This window comes from Saccopteryx leptura, chromosome 6, assembly GCF_036850995.1.
Source record: "Saccopteryx leptura isolate mSacLep1 chromosome 6, mSacLep1_pri_phased_curated, whole genome shotgun sequence".
In the NCBI taxonomy this organism is placed as follows: Eukaryota; Metazoa; Chordata; class Mammalia; order Chiroptera; family Emballonuridae; genus Saccopteryx; species Saccopteryx leptura.
This window is the reverse complement of record NC_089508.1, coordinates 125692777-125716310: the sequence shown is the minus strand read 5'-3', so window position 1 is coordinate 125716310 and position 23534 is coordinate 125692777. Positions and strand designations below refer to the sequence as shown.

At 44.7% G+C, this 23534-nt stretch overlaps 1 protein-coding gene, 1 long non-coding RNA gene and 1 pseudogene across 13 annotated transcripts in view; 2 read left to right on the top strand and 1 right to left on the bottom strand.

The window, feature by feature from the left end:
• The window catches only part of PARP6 (poly(ADP-ribose) polymerase family member 6), a 33377-nt gene that overhangs the window by 4542 nt on the left and 5301 nt on the right, over window positions 1–23534 (top strand). For 8 of the 12 annotated variants that reach the window (XM_066388100.1, XM_066388102.1, XM_066388107.1 and 5 more), the window contains 17 exons: window positions 444–521; window positions 1243–1337; window positions 1772–1832; window positions 2066–2156; window positions 2600–2666; window positions 9929–10078; window positions 11374–11584; window positions 13097–13150; window positions 14575–14670; window positions 15480–15572; window positions 16578–16703; window positions 17873–17938; window positions 18854–18921; window positions 20102–20150; window positions 20379–20491; window positions 21193–21265; window positions 21978–22047. In XM_066388100.1, the coding sequence (XP_066244197.1) occupies window positions 444–521; window positions 1243–1337; window positions 1772–1832; window positions 2066–2156; window positions 2600–2666; window positions 9929–10078; window positions 11374–11584; window positions 13097–13150; window positions 14575–14670; window positions 15480–15572; window positions 16578–16703; window positions 17873–17938; window positions 18854–18921; window positions 20102–20150; window positions 20379–20491; window positions 21193–21265; window positions 21978–22047 (1561 nt within the window). The remainder of the gene's footprint in view (window positions 1–443; window positions 522–1242; window positions 1338–1771; window positions 1833–2065; window positions 2157–2599; window positions 2667–9928; window positions 10079–11373; window positions 11585–13096; window positions 13151–14574; window positions 14671–15479; window positions 15573–16577; window positions 16704–17872; window positions 17939–18853; window positions 18922–20101; window positions 20151–20378; window positions 20492–21192; window positions 21266–21977; window positions 22048–23534) is intronic. The other 4 variants (XM_066388111.1, XM_066388110.1, XM_066388109.1 and 1 more) reach the window with 4 other exon arrangements.
• On the top strand, window positions 3578–4684 carry LOC136375967 (small ribosomal subunit protein eS1 pseudogene; annotated as a pseudogene).
• Window positions 9612–23534, bottom strand: part of LOC136407737 (uncharacterized) — a 28678-nt gene continuing 14755 nt past the window's right edge. The window contains exons 2-3 of the long non-coding RNA XR_010752004.1: window positions 9820–9979; window positions 9612–9703 (exon numbers count right to left, since the gene is read on the bottom strand). This is a non-coding gene — a long non-coding RNA (uncharacterized lncRNA). The remainder of the gene's footprint in view (window positions 9704–9819; window positions 9980–23534) is intronic.

Genomic DNA, 23534 nt, shown 5'->3' with positions numbered 1-23534 from the left:
GGCTCGCAAACAAATCTTTAATAAAAAAAGATAATAACGTTAAAAATATAAAACATTCTCATGTATTACAAGCCATTCATTTCCTGCCACTCATGTTCATGGTTGCATGTGGCTGGAGCCAATCACAGCTGTCCTCCGGGACAACAACAAATTTTTATTGGATAATGCATAACGTACATGGGTCATAGTGTGGCTCTCACGGAATTACATTTTAAAATATGTGGTGTTCATGGCTCTCTCAGCCAAAAAGTTTCCCAACCCCTGTCCTAAAGGATAAAGTGAAGGGGATAAAGGGATTTGGGACTCAGTTTTGCTATTCCCAAGAATGGGACCTTCTTCCATTCTTTGTGGGGGTCTATTTCCTATTTCCCACCCTGTCACCCCACTCTGTTGTATAAGGTAACAGATCAGCACAAGGTTGTATCTTTATTTCTCATTACTAGGACATCAAAGGCCAGTTTTGGAATGATGATGATTCAGAGGGAGATAATGAATCAGAGGAATTTCTCTATGGAGTTCAGGTGAGATTACCACCCCTAAGATCCATGGATGGTCTAAATGGGCTTCCCTCTGGATACTTCAAGAGTGAAAGAGGTTATTCTGGACCAGAGATATAATGTTGGTGTGGCCTGATCGTTATCAAAGCTAATACATCTTTCCTCTCTCCTGGGACTCATACCTTTCCCAGGGTAGACTATATCCTCTATACATGGAGGCTACCCATGTGTTCTTATTTAGAAAGAATTATTTTCTGACTCTCCCCTCACTAACCAGTGGGATCATTTCAATCATTTTGTAAAAATTACCCTGCCAATGATTGCTTAATGCCATGACAACTCAAGGCATGAGCCTGAGCAGGAATGTTAGACTCCAGATAGAATTGATCTAAATTAAATTCTGTACTTTTCAGTCTGTTCTGAGTTCTCCTAGTAGGCACACCTAAGTATTCTGGTCAAGGTCTGAGAGGAAAAGCTGAGACTTAAGGATGTGAACTCCTTTAGCAAAGCCTGCAGTTGGCCTGTTGAAACTTGTTAGGGTGGTGCTGGAGGGAGACTGGTGTGTTGATGACATCCTCAGCTAGGGCTGCCACCAAGAGCCCCTTCATATACACAGCTTTTTGCTTATATGTAATGCTGCTGTTTGATTTTTCTGTGCTTGGTGTTTCTTCATCTTTTTATTTTTCACCTCTCTCTTTACCATTGTGTTCCTCCCCACTCCCTACTGTTTTTGCTGCTGACTCAGGGGAGCTGTGCAGCTGACCTATATCGACACTCACAGCTTGATGCAGACATTGAAGCCGTGAAGGAGATCTACAGTGAGAACTCTGTATCCATCAGGTGGGACTCCAGGGTGGCAGGGAAGCAAGCCACTTCCTTCTGAGCTGTTAAAGGGCTAGAGGGTTTTTCTTTTATGGTGTGATCGGAGATCTGTGGACACTGATAAATTATGAGCTTAGTAGTAGAGTTGCTCAGAGTACTTAAGCTGGGCTGACAGGAGTAAGTAGGGAAGTATAGTCACTCTTCTTAGAAATTTCCTTTTATTCTACACCTCTCTAGACTGTTAGTTTCATCTTAGAGGTAAGAAAGGCTCCTGGCCTGGAGAAGGCACTGATTATTAGGTAGCTTAAGGCTGTAGCTAAGAGCCTAGGTTCAGAGCTACCTTCAACCATTCCCTTTTCCCTGGCCCAGGCTCAGTTCTCCCTCCACCTCAGTCTCTGTTCCCTTCTTTCTCCCTTAATGAGCCTCACCTGTGGTTGCCTGTATCTCTATAGAGAGTATGGAACTATCGATGACGTGGACATTGACCTCCACATCAACATCAGCTTCCTCGATGTAAGTGGTTCTAGTACCTGCCAAAACATGTCTGGCTGGACTTGTGGGTCTGCTGTGTAGGCCGGGAGTCTAGTTCCTGAGTCCTGTATCTGGAGCACATATTCTCCATCCCTGTCTTCAGATCATCCCCAGACTGTGGTGTTTACTGTCCTGTGCATGTGTGTCGTACAGGGAAACTTCAAGTTCATTTCTTCCTGCCACTAACCTGGAAACTGTTTCCCTTACTCTTTTAGGAGGAAGTCTCTACAGCCTGGAAGGTCCTCCGGACAGAACCTATTGTGCTGAGACTGCGATTTTCTCTTTCTCAGTACCTTGATGGACCAGGTAAAGGCAGTGACTTTGGCCAAGTGCGTTCTCTGAGCTAATCCAAAGTCCTAAATTAATTGAGACAGAGAAAAACTAGGAACAGGCCTTTGGGCATAATCTGCAGGCCATTGGTAGAGGATTTTCAGTTTCCTCTCACTAGTGTCCTCATTCCCTGTCACCTGATAGCAACCCCCTCAAATCCTTCTTGGTTAAAATATTGTTTTCTTTGATGATTCCCAGATGGTATTTATTCCTCCCTTTCCCCTCCACTTCCTCATAGAAGTTGAGGATAATAAAGTCAGCCCCCAGAATCTACCCTTTGCTGCAAATGTTTTCCTTCCCCACCACTATTGTTTAGAGTACTTTTAGAATCTGAGGAAGCTGGTCCACTGGACTATGTCTTTGGACTTCCAGTGGGATAAAGACATGTATATACTAGAAGCTTTTTCTTCTCTTTGCAGAACCATCAATTGAGGTTTTCCAGCCATCGAATAAGGAAGGGTTTGGTCTGGGTCTTCAGCTGAAAAAGTAAGAACTTTGATCTTTCTGGTTATGGACATATATGGATGGACAGGCAGATGAAATATTTGTTCATCCTTGGGTGGAATAGTTTTCTTCCAAAAGTGTGTTTTTGAGATATGCCCAAGAAAGATTAAAATAAATTTGGGGAGCCAAGTTTATTGTTAGGGAGAGGAGCCTGTGGTTCTGGGGTGTCTGGCATTGAAACATCATGAAGGTAAAAAGAGGTTAATAACTAGTTAATATTTAAGGAAAAGTACGACCCTGGATTTAGAGCCGTGCGTTTCCCATTTTCTCTTAGTTTTCTCCAAGTGGGGCCTAGGAGCTCAGACAGTTTTAGTTTATTGAATGTATTGAGCACCTTGTTAGGTGTTTGGTCTACAAGGGGAAAGCCACAGAGTCTACCCTCAGTGAGTTCCAAATAGAGTCCAATGGATATATATTCTAAGTCGAGTGAATATTTAAGTTTTAGAGAGAACACAGAAGAAGAAGTGAGTCAGTCCGATGGCAGGTAGAGGGCTCTGAGTGACTGAATGAGAGGGAGATGATGAATGGTTTTCAAGGATAGGCAAGAGTTGCCTATGTAGACAGACTCTGAAGTGAGTAACATTGCTAGGGCATAGTGATATGAAGCAGCATACATGTAGGAAGCTTCAGGCAGTTGAATATTGTAGTAAAATGCAAGGGGAACGTGGTAGGAACTGAAGCCAGGATGTAGGAAGGGGTCCAAATCAGAGAGGATCTTGGGCTTTTTATATTGTAGGCTGTGAGAGTATTGAAGGGTTTCAGGCAAAGAAAGGACATGGTGGGTTTAGCTTTAAAAACAGTATCCTGTTAGCATTGTGCAAGATAGATAGGAAGGGGATGAGACAACTATATAGTTTAGTTGGAAGCTTCTGTAGAAGCACAGATATTAGATGATGAGGGCTGAACCAAAGTGTGACTAGGTAAGAACAGAGATGAAAGATAGACCGGAGAGATTTATGAGCTGTAAAATCATAAGACTTGCCTTGTGGCTCTGTGAGCAGCACCGTGGCCATCTGCAAGAACAGATGCCTTATGGAAGGCAGCAGAAAGGGAGCCAGAAGGAAAGTGGTTGATCTGTTTCCTAAGGAAGATCAGTGTGATGTGAAAGGTCCAGCTGTGCTCAATATAAGAGCTGTTGGAAACACTCTAGTCACAAAAAATCAAGGAACAAAATTGCATCTGATGGTCTCAAGGGCCTTGTTTTTTTGTTTTTGTTTTTTAATTGATTTTTAGAGAGAAAGGGAAAGGGAGAGAGATAGCAAGAGAAACATTAATTTGTTGTTCCACTTACTTATGCATTCACTTGTTGATTCTTGTTTGTGCCCTGACCGGGAATGGGACCTGCAACCTTGGTGTATCAGGATGCTCTAACCAACTGAGCTACCTGGCTAGGGCTCAAGGGTTGTATTTTTGAAGTGAACCTAGCTGATCTGCAGAATGATGAAGTTGCATTTGGAGAATTCAAGCTAATTACTGGGGATGTTCAGGAAAAAACTGCCTGACTGATTTCCATGGCATGGATCTTACCTGTGATAAAATGTGCTCCATAGTCAAAAAATGGCAGACCATGCTTAAAGATCCTGTTGATGTCAGGGCTACTGATAATTATTTACTTTGTCTGTTCTGTTGGTTTTACTAAAAAATGAGACAGATTCAGAGGACCTCTTATGCTCAGCATCATTGGTCCACCAAATCTGGAAGATGATGGAAATCGTGACCTACGAGGTGCAGACAAATGAGTTAAGAGAAGTGGTCAATAAATTGATTCTAATAGCATTGAAAAAGTCATAGAACAGCCTTGCCAATCGATTTATCCACTCCACAATGTCTTTGTTAGAAAAGTCAAAATGCTGAGAAAGCCCCAGTGTGAGTTGGGAGACCTCACGGAGCTTCACGGTGAGGGGAGCAGTTCTGGAAAAGCTGCTGGGGATGAGACAGGTGCTGAAGTGTATGAGCCCCCAGCCCATGGATCTGTTTACAATTCAGACATTCAATGGTGACAAATAAGTCCTATTTGTGATATTTTTAAAAATTTATAATAAGACTTGAAGTTTGATTTAGATATGTTGTATATCACTGGTAGTCAACCTGGTCCCTACTGCCCACTAGTAGGCATTTCAGCTTTCATGGTGGGTGGTAGCGGAGCAACCAAAGTATAAATAAAAAGATAGATTTAACTATAGTAAGTTGTATTATAAAGATTTATTCTGCCAAACTTAGTGAAAATCTGACATAAAGTACTTGGTAAGTAATTATTATTATATGCTTTAACTTGCTGTAACTCTGCTTTATAAATTTTATAAAGTAAAGTTACTTCCCTACTTTATAAATCACCATTACTGTGGAACCGGTGGGCGGTTAGAAAATTTTACTACTAACAGAGATACAAAAGTGGGTGGTAGGTATAAAAAGGTTGACTACCCCTGTTGTATATGGTCATAAGCCAAGGAATAGTGAAAAGTTATTCCTAGGTTTCCACTCCAGGTGTCTAGGTAAATTGTAATATCACCAATTTAAAGAGGGATGTAGAAGAGGAACAGGTTTGTGGAATGAGGATAGGTAATTAGTTCCATTTTAAATATGTTTATTAAAGGTAACCTTGGGATATTTCAGTGGAGATGCTTAATAGATAGTTAGATGTGTAGATTTAGCACTTACAGGAGAGGTTAGGGTTGAAGGTACGTATCAGTGAATGGGTAAAAACTATAACCAGTGTAGAATTTGAGATGGCTGAAGGAGAGCTTGATGAAGTGAAAAAATCAAGGGCAGAACACCCAAAGTGCCTGAGAAATTAGCAGGGTAAGCAGAAGAGGAAGAAACACTGGAGGCAGCTCAGAGAACTTGGGAACGATGGGAGGAGAATGGTGTTCCAGAAGGCAGGGAGGAGAGTTTCTTTAAGGAAGGCCAGGTGCCAGAGAGGCTAAGCAAGAGGAGAACATAGGTGGTTCTGTTGGCTTTAGCATCAAGGTAAAAGCAACTGTGGAGCCTGACTGGGCGGTGGTGCAGTGGATAGAGTGTCGGACTGGGATGCGAAGGACCCAGGTTCAAGACCCCAAGGTCACCAGCTTGAGTGCGGGCTCATCTGGTTTGAGCAAAAAGCTCACCAGCTTGGACCCAAGGTCGCTGGCTCAAGCAAGGGGTTATTCAGTCTGCTGAAGGCCCGCGGTCAAGGCACATATGAGAAAGCAATCAATGAACAACTAAGGTGTCTCAATGAAAAACTGAAAATTGATGCTTCTCATCTCTCTCCATTCCTGTCTGTCTGTCCCTCTCTCTGACTTTCTCTCTGTCCCTGTTAAAAAAAAAATTGTGGTAGAGTGGTAAAGGCAGACTCTGTTGAGAAGTAAGGGGTTGGCAATGAAGTAGAAACAATAAGTATGGATTGAGAAATTTGGATGAGGATAGGAGAGACCAGGGAGAGGTAGCTAGACTGAGAGGCAGAAACTTGAAACTTTCTATAGACTTTGGGGAAGGAACTGAAAGGAAAGGGCACGGTTGATGAATCAAGGTCTCTAACTAAAGAGACAGGAAGGAGCTGAGATCTAGAGCATAAGTAGAGAAAGTAACCTGTCATAGGAGGGTTTCCTTGTCTCCAGAGAATGGAGGCATCGAGGTAAGGGAATGGAAATAGAAATAGGTAGTAGAGTGGGAAAATTGAGAGAGCTGCCCTGGCCGGATAGCTGGGTTGGTTGGAGCATCGTCTGGAAGCACAGAGGTTGCCGGCTCTATCCCTGGTCAGGGCACACACAAAAGCAGATCAATGTTCCTGTCTTGCTCTTGCTCTCTCCGTCACTTGCTAAAATCAGTAAATAGAAACTAAAATACTACTCAGCCATAAGAAATGATGACATAGTATCATTTACAACAGCATGGATGGACCTTGATAACATTATACTGAGTGAAATAAGTAAAACAGAAAAGCCAAGAACTGTATAATTCGATACATAGGCAGGACACAAAATCCAGACCCATGGACATAGATAAAAGTGCAGTGGTTACCAGGGGGAGGAGAAGGGAGGAGAGGTAGAGGTGTAGGGGGAAGGGGAAGGGCTTAAAGAGAAATAAAATATAGGGTGACAGAAGATGATCTGACTTTGGGTGATGGGTGTACAACATAATCGACTGTCCAAATGATCTGGAGATGTTTTCTCTAAATCTATGTACTCTGATTGACCAATATCACCCTGTTAAATTTAATTGTCTAAATTAATTAATTAATTTAAAAAGAAATTTTAAAAAAAATTAAGAGAGCTGATATCTGATGGCTTTAGTTTTCTCTGTTTAGAAGAAAGAAATATTTGGTTGTAGGTGAAGTTAGTTTCTTAAAGGCAGTGATAAGGATTTAGGATAATAGTTTAGAACAGTGATTTTCAACCTTTTCCATCTTGTGGCACACAAACTACTAAAATTCCACGGCACAAAAATATATTTTTCCCCAATTTTACAGTAAAAAATGGGCATAATATTGATTCATTCACACCAGACAGCCATTGTTTTGTTGCCTGTTTTTACTTTTTTACTTGACAATTGAAGAGAAAAGGCAGAGTCAGTGCCCCTGACTAAATAGTCGGGTATTGCATGTTTTAAAAATTCTGCAGCATAGCCCTGGCCGGTTGGCTCAGCGGTAGAGCGTCGGCCTAGCGTGCGGAGGACCCGGGTTCGATTCCTGGCCAGGGCACACAGGAGAAGCGCCCATTTGCTTCTCCACCCCTCCGCCGCGCTTTCCTCTCTGTCTCTCTCTTCCCCTCCCGCAGCTGAGGCTCCATTGGAGCAAAGATGGCCCGGGCGCTGGGGATGGCTCTGTGGCCTCTGCCTCAGGCGCTAGAGTGGCTCTGGTCGCAACATGGCGACGCCCAGGATGGGCAGAGCATCGCCCCCTGGTGGGCAGAGCTTCGCCCCTGGTGGGCGTGCCGGGTGGATCCCGGTCGGGCGCATGCGGGAGTCTGTCTGACTGTCTCTCCCCGTTTCCAGCTTCAGAAAAAAAAGGAAAAAAAAAAAATTAAAAAAAAAAAAAAAAAAAATTCTGCAGCACAGCCTGGGCTACAGTGGCACAGTGGATAGAGCATTGGAATTGCTGAGGCCACCGGTTCAAAACCCTGGGCTACCTGGTCAAGGCACATACGACAATCAATGAACAACTGAAATGAAGCAACCATGAGTTGATATTCCTCACCTTCCATCCCTCTCCTCTCTCTGTAAAATCAATAAATAAAATATTTAAAATAAATTCTGCAGCACACCAGTTAAAAATTGCTGGCTTAGAGTAATGCTAGAGAGAAATAATCAAGGACAAATGAAAGAGTTGCCAAGACTATTTGAGGGCCCAGCTCAAGTTGGAAACTATAAATTTGAAGATGCAATTTTTCACCTAACAATGTCAGTACCTCTCATGTCACTAGGGTTTTTCTTCACTATTTTCAAGGCAGAGGGTGGTACTCACCTCTTTCCCATTCCTTTTGTTTCAGTCTCAGTATATAGTCGTTGGCAGTAAACTCCAAGGTTCCCAACTTTGGAAGGCTCACCTTTGAGATCTTTTTCTACTGGCAAAGCATCTCAGAATATTTTTTTTGTCCTTTATTTTTTTTATTTTTTATTTTTTTTTCCTGTATTTTTCTTTTTTTTTTTTTTTTTATATATGAAGACAGTGATTTGTCATCAGACACAGATGAGGACTAGCTAATGGATGGGAGTGTTTTTTTTTTTTTAATACAATAGCACGTTATTTTATTTTAAGATTTTATTTATTCATTATAGAGAGGGAAGAGAGAGAGAGAGAGAGAGAAGAGGGGAGGAGCAGAAAGCATCAACTCCCGTATGTGCCTTGACCAGGCAAGCCCAGGGTTTTGAACCGGCAACCTCAGCGTTTCCAAGTTGACGCTTTATCCACTGAGCCACCACAGGTCAGGCTCCTGTATTTTTCTGAAGCCGGAAACAGGGAGAGACAGTCAGACAGACTCCCGCATGCGCCTGACTGGGATCCACCCGGCACGCCCACCAGGGGGCGACGCTCTGCCCACCAGGGGGCGATGCTCTGCCCCTCCGGGGCGTCACTCCGTTGTGACCAGAGCCACTCTAGCACCTGGGGCAGAGGCCGAGGAGCCATCCCCAGCGCCCGGGCCATCTTTGCTCCAGTGGAGCCTCGGCTGCTGGAGGGGAAGAGAGAGACAGAGAGGAAGGAGAGGGGGAGGCGTGAGAAGCAGATGGCGCTTCTCCTGTGTGCCCTGGCCGGGAATCGAACCCAGGACTTCTGCACGCCAGGCCGACACTCTACCACTGAGCCAACTGGCCAGGGCCATTTTTTGTCCTTTAAACTAGGCATTGGGAGTGTGTAGTTACCCCCTAGAATAAAGAGCTACTTTAGTCCTGACCAGGCGGTGGCACAGTGGATGGAGCGTTGGACTGGGACGCAGAGGACCCAGGTTCAAAACCCCAAGGTCGCCAGCTTGAGCGCAGGGTCACTGGGTTGAGCCCAAAGGTTGCTGGCTTGAACCCAAGGTTGCTGGCTTGAGCAAGGGGTCACTCACTCTGCTTTAGCCCCCCCCAGCCCCCATCAAGGCACATATAAGAAAGCAGTTAGCCTGACCAGGCAGTGGCGCAGTGGGATGTGGAGGACCCAGGTTCGAGACCCCGAGGTCACCAGCTTTAGTGTGGGCTCATCTGGTTTGAGCAAAAGCTCACCAGCTTGGACCCAAGGTCGCTGGCTCGAGCAAGGGGTTACTCGATCTGCTGAAGGCCCGCAGTCAAGGCACATATGAGAAAGCAATCAATGAACTACTAAGGTCTCGCAATGAAAAACTGATGATTGATGCTTCTCATCTCTCTCCGTTCCTGTCTGTCTGTCCCTGTCTATCCCTCTCTCTGACTCTCTCTCTGTCCCTGTAAAAAAAAAAAAAAAAAAAAAAAAATATATATATATATATATATATAAAGAAAGCAGTTAATGAACAAATATGGTGCTGCAATGAAGAACTGATGCTTCTCATCTCTCTCTCTTCCTGTCTGTCTCCCTCTTTCTGTCTCTGTCAAAAAAAAAAAAAAAAAAGAAAGAGGTACTTTAGGACAGTATCTTTTCATGTGCTTAGCTAAGGTTATGTGGGGGGGGCGGGGTTCAGACACATTGCCCCACCACAAGTACCTTTGCAGTCCCTGGATCTGCATTTTAGGTTAGTTGCCTTTCAGAGTTCTCTTTCTAGACCTGGTCCTCTGCCCGAGCTTACCTAAGCCTGTTTTCTTCGATTCCTTAGGATCTTGTGTATGTTCACATCCCAACAATGGAAACATCTCAGCAACGATTTCTTGAAGACCCAGCAAGAGAAAAGGCAGAGTTGGTTCAAGGCAACTGGTACTATCAAGAAGTTCCGAGCTGGCCTCAGCATCTTCTCACCCATCCCCAAGTAAGTGCTCCCCTAGGAGCTGATCCTTTCTAATCACCTTATTCTTATCTAAGTCCCCCCTTTTGATTACCTGAATTTATCTATGCAGTCTTCTCCTTGGGTCCTTCAAATTCTGTACCTTTAACTACTAAAAGTACCTCTGCGATCCAGTCCCCCTCTGTGATCCAGTCCTTATCCTTCTACTGCTCACCCCAGTTTTTATACCTCATCCTTTATATAAAGCACAATACCAGGCCCTGGCCGGTTGGCTCAGTGGTAGAGCGTCAGCCTGGCGTGCAGGAGTCCCAGGTTCGATTCCCGGCTAGGGCACACAGGAGAAGCGCCCATCTGCTTCTCTACCCCTCCCCCTCTCCTTCCTCTCTGTCTCTCTCTTCCCCTCCCACAGCCAAGGTTCCATTGGAGCAAAGTTGGCCCGGGTGCTGAGGATGGCTCTGTGGCCTCTGCCTCAGCGCGCTAGAGTGGCTCTGGTTGTAACAGGGCGACGCCCCAGGTGGGCAGAGCATCGCCCCCTGGTGGGCATGCCGGGTGGATCCCAGTTGGGCGCATGTGGGAGTCTGTCTGACTGCCTCCCCGTTTCCAGCTTCAGAAAAATACACACACACAAAAAATTAAAGCACAATACCTAACTTATGGTATGTATTTGGAGAAATGTATGCTAATCTCTCCATCTTTCCTTTGTTTGACCTTCATCTTTATTCCCTATACTAAGGAGGCAGAGTCAGATAACAGGCACCAACTCCTTACTCTTATGTAAGGCTACTCTGATCTATTATCTATGAACTCAGTTATCTAATACATAAAATAGACCCTACCTGTGCTTTCTGATTTTCCCAAAGGCAAATATAGACCCAGATTTGTAGTTTCCCAGGTACTGTTGTTGACAGTCAGGCATCAGGCTTTTTGGGATGAAACTGCTTCTTGCCTCATACAGTGTTTATCACTTAATCCTATGTATGTAAATACACACACCACACACACACACACACACACACTGAGTAAATGAAACAGGCATCCTCTCCAAGGGATCATACCTGGCCTAGATGCCGTAGAATGACCTAGGCTTGGCCTCTATCCTCTATGTTCCAATCAGAAACACACAGATAATGACAGAAAAATAAATTCAGATGTGTGATCCACTTATTTGTGTTAACAGTGTTCAGATTTAATAGAAATTTCTGCATATGTTCTTCTTTGGCTTAGGTCACTTCACTCATCCTGGCCTTTGACCCCTTGTCTCCAGACTTTTTTGAGGCTCATACTGAATCCTAGTTTTGTCACTTCTCCTATCTCTCCAGGTCTCCCAGTTTCCCTATTATACAGGACTCCATGCTGAAAGGCAAACTTGCTGTACCAGAGCTTCGGGTTGGGCGCCTCATGAACCGTTCCATCTCTTGCACTATGAAGAACCCCAAAGTGGAAGTGTTTGGCTACCCTCCCAGCCCCCAGGCAGGTCTCCTGTGCCCCCAGCACGTGGGCTTCCCTCCCCCAGCACGGACCTCTCCTTTGGTACATGAGCTGGGAGGGTCTGAATTGGGTGTTGGGAGGGAGGATTGTGGGAGTATAGCTTCTCAAACTGGGATGGGAGTATGGTTTTCCAGGCATCATAAATCAAACCTGGGCATGTTTCTTGGGTGGAATGGAACACTTTTTTTTTTTTAAGATAGAAGCCAAAACAAATGGCTTCCAGAGACTATTTTTATTTATGTATTTAGTGACAGAGAGAGGGACAGATAGAGACAGACTGACAGGAAGGGAGAGAGATGAGAAGCATCAATTCTTCATTGGGGCACCTTAGTTGATTGCTTTCTCATATGTGCCTTGACTGGGGGGCTACAGCAGAGCGAGTGACCCCTTGCTCAAGCCAGCGACCTTTGGGCTCAAGCCAGTGACCATGGGTTCATGTCCATGATCCTACACTCAAGCTAGCAACCCTGCGCTCAAGCTGGTGAGCCCCTGCTCAAGCCAGATGAGCCCGCACTCAAGCCAGCCACCTCAGGATTTCAAACCTGGGTCCTCTGCCTCCCAGTCCAACACTCTATCCACTGCACCACCATCTGGTCAGACTGGAACACTTTTTTTTTTTTTTTTGTATTTTTCTGAAGTTGGAAACGGGGAGGCAGTCAGACAGACTCCCACATGTGCCCAACCGGGATCCACCCAACATGCCCACCAGGGGGCGATGCTCTGCCCATCTGGGGCATTGCTCTTTCGCAACCAGAGCCATTCTAGCGCCTGAGGCAGAGGCCATAGAGCTACCCCCAGCGCCCGGGCCACCTTTGCTCCAATGGAGCCCTGGCTGCGAGAGGGGAAGAGAGAGACAGAGAGGAAGGAGAGGGGGAGGGGTGAAGAAGCAGATGGGCGCTTCTCCTGTGTCCCCTGGCTGGGAATCGAACCTGGGACTCCTGCATGCCAGGCCGACGCTCTACCACTGAGCCAACCGGCCAGGGCTGGAACACATTTTTAATCTCTGAAAACTTATATCTAAGCTGTTTGGCAAGCTTCCCTGACAGGCCATGAAGCAGAGTGTGGCCTGGGCATCCCAGTGAAATGTCACATATGGTTTTATTAGGTTATGGTTAAGACTTGAGATAATCAGCTGCTCGACTAACCTATTCCACCTATCTATTTAAAAAAAATTTTTATTTATTGATTGATTTTAGAGAGAGAAACATTCATTTGTTGTTCCACTTAGTTGTGCAATCATTGGTTGCTTCCCATATGTACCCTGACCAGGGATTGAACCCGCAACCTTGGTGTTTTGGGAGACACTCTAACCAACTGATTGATCCAGCCAGGGCTCTATTCCACCTATCTTGAAGAAGGTTAAGGATAGGTGAGCTCTTTCCAAGAACCTTTGGAAAATGTCCAAAGGTCTCTCCTACTTTGGAATTACTCAGGCCGATTAGAGTGAAGGCTTAGCTACTTGGTGAGAGTCCTAGGTGACAGGCATGAATGAGTTCTGTCTGGGTACCAGTTTTATAGGAGGCTCATGGGGTCTGTCTGTCTTACTCTTCCCAGGTCAGTGGTCACTGCAAAAACATCCCCACTCTGGAATATGGATTCCTTGTCCAGGTAAGTCAAGTCCATAGTTTCATTCCAAAGCCTTTCCCCTGTTGTCTGACTCATCTGATCCCCTAACATCTCCTAGCTCCTCAGTCAGTTAAATAGTTTATTTCCTGAGTTTATCTGTTCCCAGAACTATACTATGTGTTAGGTAGGTAGGAGAAAAGAAGGCATAGCTCCCATCCTTGAAGCACACATTACTGGGAACTGTTTATAGACCACTTAATGATTGACTGCCAACCATGCTTTGCAAACTTTAACACTAATGTCCTAATGGTCCCAGCGTCCTTGCTCAGGTGGTCTTCAGTTTCTCGTGGACCTCTTTCACTGCTCAGTCACTATGGGTCATTTCTTCCCTTTAACCTTTTCATTCCCTAGACATGCTCTCACTTCGCCTCACTGTTCCCTTTGTTTGTGTCATTTCCTTCGCTGGATTTCTTCCCAGTAGCTGCTGATGGCAGTCAAGACTCAGTGTCACCTTTTCTGTCTCATCTTCATTACTCCAGTTACATTAATGAGCTGAAAGTGATGTCTCCTCTCTCTCAGCTCTCATGATGCTTTTTGTTTTCTGTGGCATCTAAGTGTCACGTACCATATGCTGCCTTGAATTGTAGTTAATTTGTATACATACCACATCTCCCCTACTGGAGCAGAGACTTGAGAAGACAAGCTTTTATATTACTGCATAATCAGGAAGACTTTTCACTGAACTGGGTACATAGTAGGCATGCAATAAATCTGAATGAATAAAAGCCCTGCACGACCCTTTACCAGCCCCAAAGTATGTGAAATAGAAACAATATGATTTATACACAAAGTGTACCATCTTAAGACATAATGTTTTAAAAAATACTTGAGGATATTCCTGCGTGAAGTCTGCATTTGTTTTCTTCCCAGCGCAGAGTTGGTCTGTGGTTGTGACCAGCAGCTAGGCCGGCTGTTCTGGGTAGTGAAATGACTTCTCAGGCTCCCTGCCATCTGATCATGGACTAAATGCTCACTGGTCCCCAAGGGACAATCTAATTGCTACAACTGATGCTAATAGTTTGATTAATACCTGTCAATATTTAAAAATACTTTCACAGAAATCATCTCATTATTCCTAATGCCTATATAAGGTGAATAATGTTCCACTTTATAAATGAAGAAACCAAGGCCTAGGTTAATTGACTTGCTTAAGTTATATGTGGTATTAAGTAGCAAAGAGGGTACTGTCAGCCCAGGTCTTCTACCATGGCTGGTTGTATTTTTACTCTTCAACTACAGTCTTAGCTATAGAGTCAGGCCATCAGTCTAAGTGCAGGGCCCAGGAAGAGCTTCTATTCTAGGCACAGGGCTGGGAGGGAAGAGAGTAGCTGGAAAAGAACTCAAATTAGTTCCCATATCTGTTCCTGTACTTCCAGAAGACTTAGTAGACTCTCCTCTCTCCCCAGATCATGAAGTATGCAGAGCAGAGGATTCCAACGCTGAATGAGTACTGTGTGGTGTGTGATGAGCAGCACGTCTTCCAGAATGGGTCCATGCTCAAGGTGTGAGCACAACCCTCCTCTGTGACCCTCTTCCTTGGTCCCTGAGCCAAGACTCCTTCACTCCTCATCTCTCATTTATTCCTTTCTTTTTGGCTGTATGGTAAAGGTAGAATTCTGTCCTTACTCCCTGAGTCTCTAGAAATAATTGTTTTTCTCAGAAAACAAATGTCAGCAATCCTGCTAGGAAAGATGAGGAGATTTTTTTTTTATTATTATTCATTTTGGAGAGGAGAGGGAGAGACAGAGAGAGAGAGAGAGGAGAGACAGAGAGAGAGAAGGGGGGGAGGAGCTGGAAGCATCAACAGGCCCATATGTGCCTTGACCAGGCAAGCCCAGGGTTTCGAATGGCGACCTCAGCATTTCCAGGTTGACACTTAATCCACTGCGCCACCACAGGTCAGGCCAAGGATATATATTTTTGAAGAATAATCCCCATCCAACATTTAAAAATAAGAATCAGATATTGACCATGATGATTGGATATGATGCTGTCCTTAGGGACTCCAAATCTAGGTTAGTAGACAGACACTTCACTATCTGTGTATAGAAGAGATATGAACGGTGATGTGAAGCTCAAAAGAGAGCTCTAACTCCTTAAGAGGGTTGGAAGACTTCGTGGAGGAGACAGCGTTATTCTCAAACCTATGAGTAAGTTAAGACTTCACTTCTTTACAGTGTTCTCCTGACACAGAGGGCCCCAAATCCCTACCTCACTCTAAAGTTGTCTGAGGTCAGAATTGTCCCTTTCCCCTGCAACACCTTTTTACTACACTTCCCCCACCACCCCTGTGCTTAATGTATTCATGCAGCCAGCTGTCTGTACTCGTGAGTTGTGCGTCTTCTCCTTCTACACGCTGGGGGTCATGTCCGGAGCTGCAGAGGAGGTGGCCACCGGAGCAGAGGTATGGGGGAGACTGCGGGGGGCCTGGTGATTGCACTCCTTGGAACATAACCTCCAGAAATGCTTTCATATGTAAGAATGCTCACGATAGTATTGTTCATAGTACACAGTAAAGAAATGGATACAACTCCATCTATAGGCTGTCCAGTTAAAGAAATTATAGTATGTTCTTACAGTGGAAATACTCTATAGCTATTATTTATGGTTAGAAAAGAACGGTATATATAGTACAGTTCTGCTTTTTAAATAGCCTGTATAACACAGTAACTATTTCCATAGGGAAAATATCTGGAAGGGAATACGTCAAATTTAATAGTTCACCTGTGAGGAATGAGCTTTGTTTGGGGGCAGATAAAAATGAATTTTACCTTTTCTTTAATTACTTTTTTTTTTTTGACATAGACAAAGAGAGGGACAGATAGGGACAGACAGACAAGAAGGAAGAGAGATGAGAGCATCAATTCTTTGTTGCGGCATCTTAGTTGTCCATTGATTGCTTTCTCATATGTGCTTTGACCAGGGGGCTACAGCAGAGCGAGTGACCCCTTGCTCAAGCCAGCGACCTTGGGCTTCAAGCCACAGACCTTGGGCTCAAGCCAGTGGTGACATTGGGCTTCAAGCCAGTGACCATGTGGTCATGTGTATGATCCCATGCTCAAGCCAGCAACCCTGTGCTCAAGCTGGTGAGCCCATACCAAGCCAGATGAGCCCATGCTCAAACTGGTGACCTCGAGGTTTTAAACCTGGGTTCTCCGCATCCCAGTCCAGCGCTCTATCTACTGCGCCACCGCCTGGTCAGGCTAATCACTTTTTCAGTCATGGATACTTTAATTTTTATGAGTTTATATTGTGTTATGAAAAAAAACATGAACATATTTGCTTTTAAAAAGAGGAGCAGAGAGAAATGCTGAGACTCCAAAAGGTAGACCTGTCCTGGATACTGTGTGACTTCCGGCACTGAGAATCATTTAGCTTCCGCTGAACCCTTTCTCTCTCTTCCCTGAAGGTGGTGGATCTGCTGGTGGCCATGTGTAGGGCAGCTTTGGAGTCCCCTAGAAAAAGCATCATCTTTGAGCCTTATCCCTCTGTGGTGGACCCCACTGATCCCAAGACTCTGGCCTTTAACCCTAAGGTATAGTTGCTTGAGAAGAAAGTCGGGGCACAGGAGCAAAGGCTAATGGGAGACTGGGGCTGTCATTTTATAGTAGTTACGCAGCACCTTGGAATAAGGATCAGAAGACATGAAACATTTGTTTCTTAGGAACTCTTGAACCCTAAGCTGTACCTGTTTTAGTGAATAAGTAATTGAGTTTGTCAGAATTAAGGGAGAAGAATTATTAATTACATCATAAAAGGGAAGAATAGAGACTTTGGAGCCAGACAGACTTGGATTCTACTTGAGACTTTGCTGTTCCCCAGAATGGTGTTAAGCAAGTCAGTTAACCTTAATGAACCTTAATGAACCTCAATTTCCTTATCTGTAAAAGGGGATAATATCTACCTTGCAGATTGTTATGAAAGTGAGGAATAAAATATGTAAAGTACTGTATTAGTTAGATTTCTCCAGGAGAACATGACCAATAGGAGATTTATGATAAGGAGTTGACTTATAGTTATAAAGGCTAAGAAGTCCCAGGATTAGCAGTCTCCAAGATGGATACTCAGGAGAGCCAGTTTAAGTTCCAGTCCAAATGCTAGCAGTTTCCAAATCCAAGTCCAAAGACAGGAGAAGGCCAGGGTGCCAGCTTCCAGGAGTCTGGCAGCAGGAGCCTGTTACTTGGCCTTTTTGCTCTGCTCAAGGCTTTCACTGGATGGCCCACACAGATTAGGGAGAACAATGTGCCTTACGCAGTCCACTGCTAATCTCATCTCAACATACCCTGAAATAATTTTTGACCAAGTGTTTGGGCACGCCATAGTCGAGTCAGATTGACACAGTTAATGATCCACAAAATTAACCATCACAGTCTTGCTTATATGCTCTGTATCACATACTAAACCAGGCTCTTTACAGATGTCATTTCAGAATATTTGTATAAGGGTAGTGGGGATTTCTATCTTCATTTATTCACAGGGTTATTGGGGTTCTAAGAGGTTAAGTAACTTAACCCTAGTACTGTCAGCTGGTAAGAGAGCCAGCATATGATTCTGGAACTGACATTAAATGTATGTTCTTTCCATGACATTTCATGCCATTTCCCTGGGGCCTACGCTATTGTACATCTGATCTTCCTTTTCGTTACATCTTACTCTCCTCCACTTATCTTTCTCTGGTTTTTCTCTTCCCATTGATTCCCACAGAAGAAGAATTATGAACGACTTCAGAAAGCTCTGGATAGCGTGATGTCCATCCGGGAGATGACCCAGGTACTCTGCCCTTGGCCTTCCCTGCCCTGGGCCACTTGAGTGTTGTATTCTGCTTGCAATTCATGGGACTGGAGTAAAGATTTAGAGATGCTACTCAGATTCCTCACTGTGTTTTCTTTAGTCGTCCCTCCTGTTCTGTTTTGTTTGATAGCTCTGTTGCTCCTCTTTCTTGCTCCTAAGGTCTCTCTCAGCCTTTACCTTTGCTGCTAATTCCTTAACAGGTTGTTCATGTTTATTGTTTTTTCCATGATTCTTAGGGAATTAGCAAAATGAGGGAAAGACCTCTACCCAGGGTTGGGAGGTTGAGGAGGGGGGCTTGAAGGTAAGGAACTAGACCCAGGGGCCTGCATCTTCTATCCTTCTAGGGGTGGGGCAGCCACATGGAGCAGTGACCATCCTTTGACTCAAGGCTGTCCCTCACCAGACTTCCCCACCCCTCGTCTGCAATCTCTGCATGAATAGACATTCATTTGTGCTCATGTACAGGTGGGCCTCTTCTCAGCAAATCCTATATCACAGTTCAGGTTAGCACATAAAATACACCAAGAAGGGATGCTTTATTTGTGAGGACTCTTTGCTTTATATAAAGTTTTACTGCAGGATTCCTTAGCCTATTCTTTCTGGACGTTGATTTTATTAATTTTTTGATTCATAAGCAACTTTATAGGACTGTAGGAATTGAATAAAATGAGGGAGACCCACCTGCATGTTGTTTGTAAGCATCTTCAGTCATTTTCATATTTATTTACGAGTCTTCCCAATCTGACTGGGTCCTTGTGGGTGGGAACCCCGTCTTTTCCTGACTCTCTGTGGCCTTCAGTGCCAACCTTGCCCTGGGCCCTGATAGTCAGTCTGTGGAAAGCGGGAGGGCTGCTACTGCTCCTGGAAGTTCACCTTATGGCTGTTGTCTTACAGGGCTCATATCTGGAAATCAAGAAGCAGATGGACAAGCTGGATCCCCTGGCCCATCCTCTCCTACAGTGGTATGGATAGAAGGGTTCATCCTTCCCAAAGTGGGACAGGGACATGCTGTTAGACATGGTGCCTACACCGTCTCTGAGAGACGGCTTCAGCTTTCTTCTTGGATATGTCATGGAAGACACATCCAGCTTTTCTTCAGGCTGGATATGTCATGGCTGCTTTTCCTTGGGGTTTTATTGCTACACCTGGCTTTGACAAGAACTCGGGTCCTACAGAGAGCCCATAGATTCTGTGCTAATCTCAACCTGTCTTTTGGGGTTTATTATTTCCCAGTGGGTTTTTGAGTGTCCCTTGCATGTAGGAATTAACACTTCATTTCAAACAAGTTTCTCTGCATCAAGAGAGGTGTGTCACCCCCCTTCAACTCCCTTTCCCTGTTTGGAAGTCTTCCCTGTTGCCATAGATTGTCCAGAGCCTTGAGGCACTGCTGTTACTCCCTTCTAGCAAAGATTCTGACTGTTCTGTACTGCTCAGCTTCCACCCTCCCTCCCTGACCTTGATTGCGGTTCTGTTTTTCTGACATAGCTTTCCCCTCTTTTCTTAGTCAACTTTTGACACCAGTGCTTTCTCAGTGCAGCATGCTCCCTAATTAGCATGAGGGGAGGCCAGGCATGGGTCCTCCAGGGCGGCACCACAATGCACAGTGCAGCACGGAAACAAACCTCCACTGTAGGTCACACAACTTTGCCAATCCTCAGTTTTATGCCTATGTTCTCTACTGCCCTCAGAGTTCAGCCCACACACAGCCCAGTCTATCCCTGAGTTCTCAGGACGTTTATCCGAGTTTCCTGCAACCCAAGCAGTGACTTTCTGTTTGTTCTTCCCTATCCCTGAGAGCCTTCAGGTTTCCCCTGGGCTCAGGTGGGGATAATTCCTGACCTCTTGTGTTTTTAGCTGACCTCTTGTTCCTTTCCTTTTGTTCTATTTGTTTTCTTCCTAGAGGTAGCCGCTCACCTCCCACTCCTTTTTCATCCATTGTTTAGCTAACAGTAACTAGCTTTCCTTTTACGTTGTTATTTCCAAGCATTACTACCCAGGGAACACTCTAATAGCGGCCTGGACATTTCACACAGTCAGAGCCCTCGCTTTTCTCCCAGGGCATGGCAAGGCTGCTGCTCTGTTGAAGAAGGCTGAGTCACGCCCTTACTCTGTCCTGTTCTTTTTTTCTCTCTTTTGTCCTAGGATCATCTCTAGCAACAGGTCACACATTGTCAAACTACCTCTCAGCAGGGTAAGTGACCTTTCTCCCTTTAAACTCTACATTTCTAATGAGAGGCAGGGAGGGGCTCCAACCAGCCAACCACATGGTTCCAGACTTGCCTGGTTGGCTCTGTCTTTGGGCCTAAGCATATTTCCTTATTTGGGGTCATTGCAGCGGGTATATTTTGCTTCCCCAACCCTTCCCTCCCTGATCTCCATTTCTGCTTTGTTTTTCTGACCCCACCCCCACCCTGGGCAGCAGCTGAAGTTCATGCACACCTCACACCAGTTCCTCCTGCTGAGCAGCCCTCCTGCCAAGGAGGCACGGTTCCGGACCGCCAAGAAGCTCTACGGCAGCACTTTTGCCTTCCAGTGAGGCGGGGGGGGGGGGCAGCAAATGATGTAGGGTGGTGACAGGTTCACTCGAGATGTATGAGTTTGTTACCTGTGTCCATCAACCAGTCAGTCAGCAGTTATTAAATGTGATTGTGGCCGGTGTTATAGAGGAAAAAAGATACATATGATATGGTCTTCACTCTCATGCCACTAATGATGCAGTTGAGGAGAAATGGTATTTACATATAAAAAGACGATTGAAGAAACAGATTGGAGAAGTTAAATTTGAAATCTACTTTAAGGAAGTCAACAATGGAGGTCTAGTAGAGAAAGAGCCATATTAAAGGTAATACGAAGTGCATGGTGGTGCCCTTTTTTCAGACATGAATTCAAGACTGGAAGGCATATGTGGATTCAGTGATAACTTCGTTGATTTTTGAGAATTTAATTTCAAGTAGAGGTGACTAGGCTGATGAAAATACTGGATCAGCAGCTGAGGATTTAGGATGGGACTAACTCAAGCACGGACAAGAGGATGGGACTAGAAGGTGTAGGGGTTGGCCACGCGCACACACACGTCATGCATGCCTGTGACTGCCCATGTGCATGTCCACCGCCAGGTGTATGTGTCCACCTCCATGTCCTGTGTGGGTGAGGATGAGTGGGAGTGGTAGTCTTGGAAGTGCTCCTGGAAACCTCATACTCTGAGTAGACACGTATTCTATCCTGCCTTACAGTGGGTCCCACATTGAGAACTGGCATTCAATCCTGCGCAATGGACTGGTGAACGCATCCTACACCAAACTGCAGGTGAGGCTGTGCCCCTTTTTCTTTCTCAGCCCCCACCCTGCCCTCTCAGTTTGGGGAAGCCTGCTCTAGTTCTTGGCTGTTTCTGCCTCAGCACCCTCAGATCTAGCCTGTTGTGTGGCTTCCCTAGGGAGGAAGTTGGAACTGTACATATGGAATGAATGTGGCTGGGGCATATTTTACCCCTGGATGTGTTTTTGTTGATTCTGGGCATGGGAATATAGCTGTAGGCAGGGGTAGGAATTGCTGATTGCAGCCATTAGATGAATTAGCCTATTAGAATTCTCAGTGTATGTGACCATTCAGAGTTGATATGGGAGACTTCTTTGCTCTGTGAGACTCCAAGGCACAGCTATGGTCCCTCTTCCTGGCTACCTGTTCTGTAGTTCCTTGGAGGGGGGGACATAGGGAGAATCTGCATATGTACCAAGGCCTGGGGACAGGAGCAAGGATTCTGAGGACCTGACTCAGTGGCTCTGCTGTTCTTCACTCTCCAAAGCTTCACTCTCCGAATACTCTCCTTTGGTATTTCATAGACAAAGGCATTAACCTGCATTCGGTTTTCAGATAATTGGCTTTTTAAGAGTAGGTGCCTAGAGTTACCTGACTGAGAGAGAATGGAGGGACAGAGGGCTGGATAAGCATTGTGGCTGCCCAATGTCCAGCCATGGGAGGGCCCAGGCTCATATTGCTCATCCTGGTGTTTCCCTGCAAGCTGCATGGAGCAGCCTATGGCAAAGGCATCTACCTGAGCCCCATCTCCAGTATTTCCTTTGGATACTCAGGTAAGAAATACTCTCTGGCCACCTATTTATATTGCATCCATTTTGTGAACACCTGCTCTGTGCTGTTCTCCTCCTCCATCACAAATACTTGATCTGTGTCAGCTCCCTCCCCAGTCATGGGCACAGAGTTTGTCTTTCTCAACTTTCTCAGTAGAAATTTGGATTCTTCACAGGGTGAAGCTTTTTAGTTCCCTCTTAGGTAGTCCTTTTTCCCACAGGGATGATTTTGTTCATTATAGAGACTTGACCCTGGGAATGGGTGAGGGAGTAACTAGGAAATGAAAGTAGGCTTTTTGTAGACCACATTTTTGGTGTTGGCAATAGCCCATTTTTAGGAATTCTGTGTGTACATGTGCATGTGAGTTTACATGTGAATACACTGCAGGCTTGAGTCCTTTCCATTGGTTTATACTTCTGGAGACATTGTTCTCCCTGTCAACCATCTTTTAAACTGTATGTAATCACACACTATAATATTAATCACATTGAATGCAAGCGAAAGCATTTTATTTGGGAGATAAGGCGTGAATGAGGTCCAGATTCTAGTTAGGAGATGAGTGCAGCTTTGTCTTGCTCAGAAAATGTTTCTGAGTTAGAACTCTCTTAGTATTCCAGGTTCGTGTCCTAATTCCTTCTCTGTCTTCTTTTGTTCTTGTTCTGTATAGTCTCTTTCTAAAGGAGGGCCACCTTGTAGTTGCATGTCTACTATATGGAGAGGACAGTGCTAGAGTCTTTATGGATTATTATCTAGTATCCTCCAGGAATTAGAACTGTCATAAAGATTAGAAATCCTAGGTCCAGAGGCTCAGAACTAGAAAAATCTCTAACAGAATAAACCAAACAAAGTAGAAGAGATAGTATGGGTAGGAACCAAAATTGCCTGACCAGGCGTTGGCGCAGTGGATAGAGCATTGGAGGACCCAGGTTTGAGTCCCCAAGGTCGCCAGCTTGAGTGCGGGCTCATCTGGTTTGAGCAAAGCTCATCAGCTTGGACCCAAGGTTGCTGGCTCAAGCAAGGGTTTACTCAGTCTGCTGAAGGCCCACAGTCAAGGCACATATGAGAAAGCAATCAATGAACAACTATGGTGTCGCAACGAAAAACTGAAGATTGATTCTTCTCATCTCTCTCCGTTCCTGTCTGTTTGTCCCTATCTATCCCACTCTCTGACTCTCTGTCCCTGTAAAAAAATAAAATAAAATAAAATAAAAAGAACCAAATAAAAGCAGGTACAATAGAAACAAGCCAAAAGTTGATTCTTTTAAAGATTAAAACAAACAAACAAAAAAAAACTAGACAAAGCTTAGTTGGATTAAGAAGGAAAAGAGCACAATTAGATGAATGAAAAAGGGATCATAACTATAGAGAGAGCAAAATTTAAAAAGCTGATTGGAGAATTTTGCCAGCTTTATACCAATACTTTGAAAACTTTGACAAAATGGATAAATTCCTAGAAAAAGATAACTAAAAACTGATTCAAGAAGAAAGA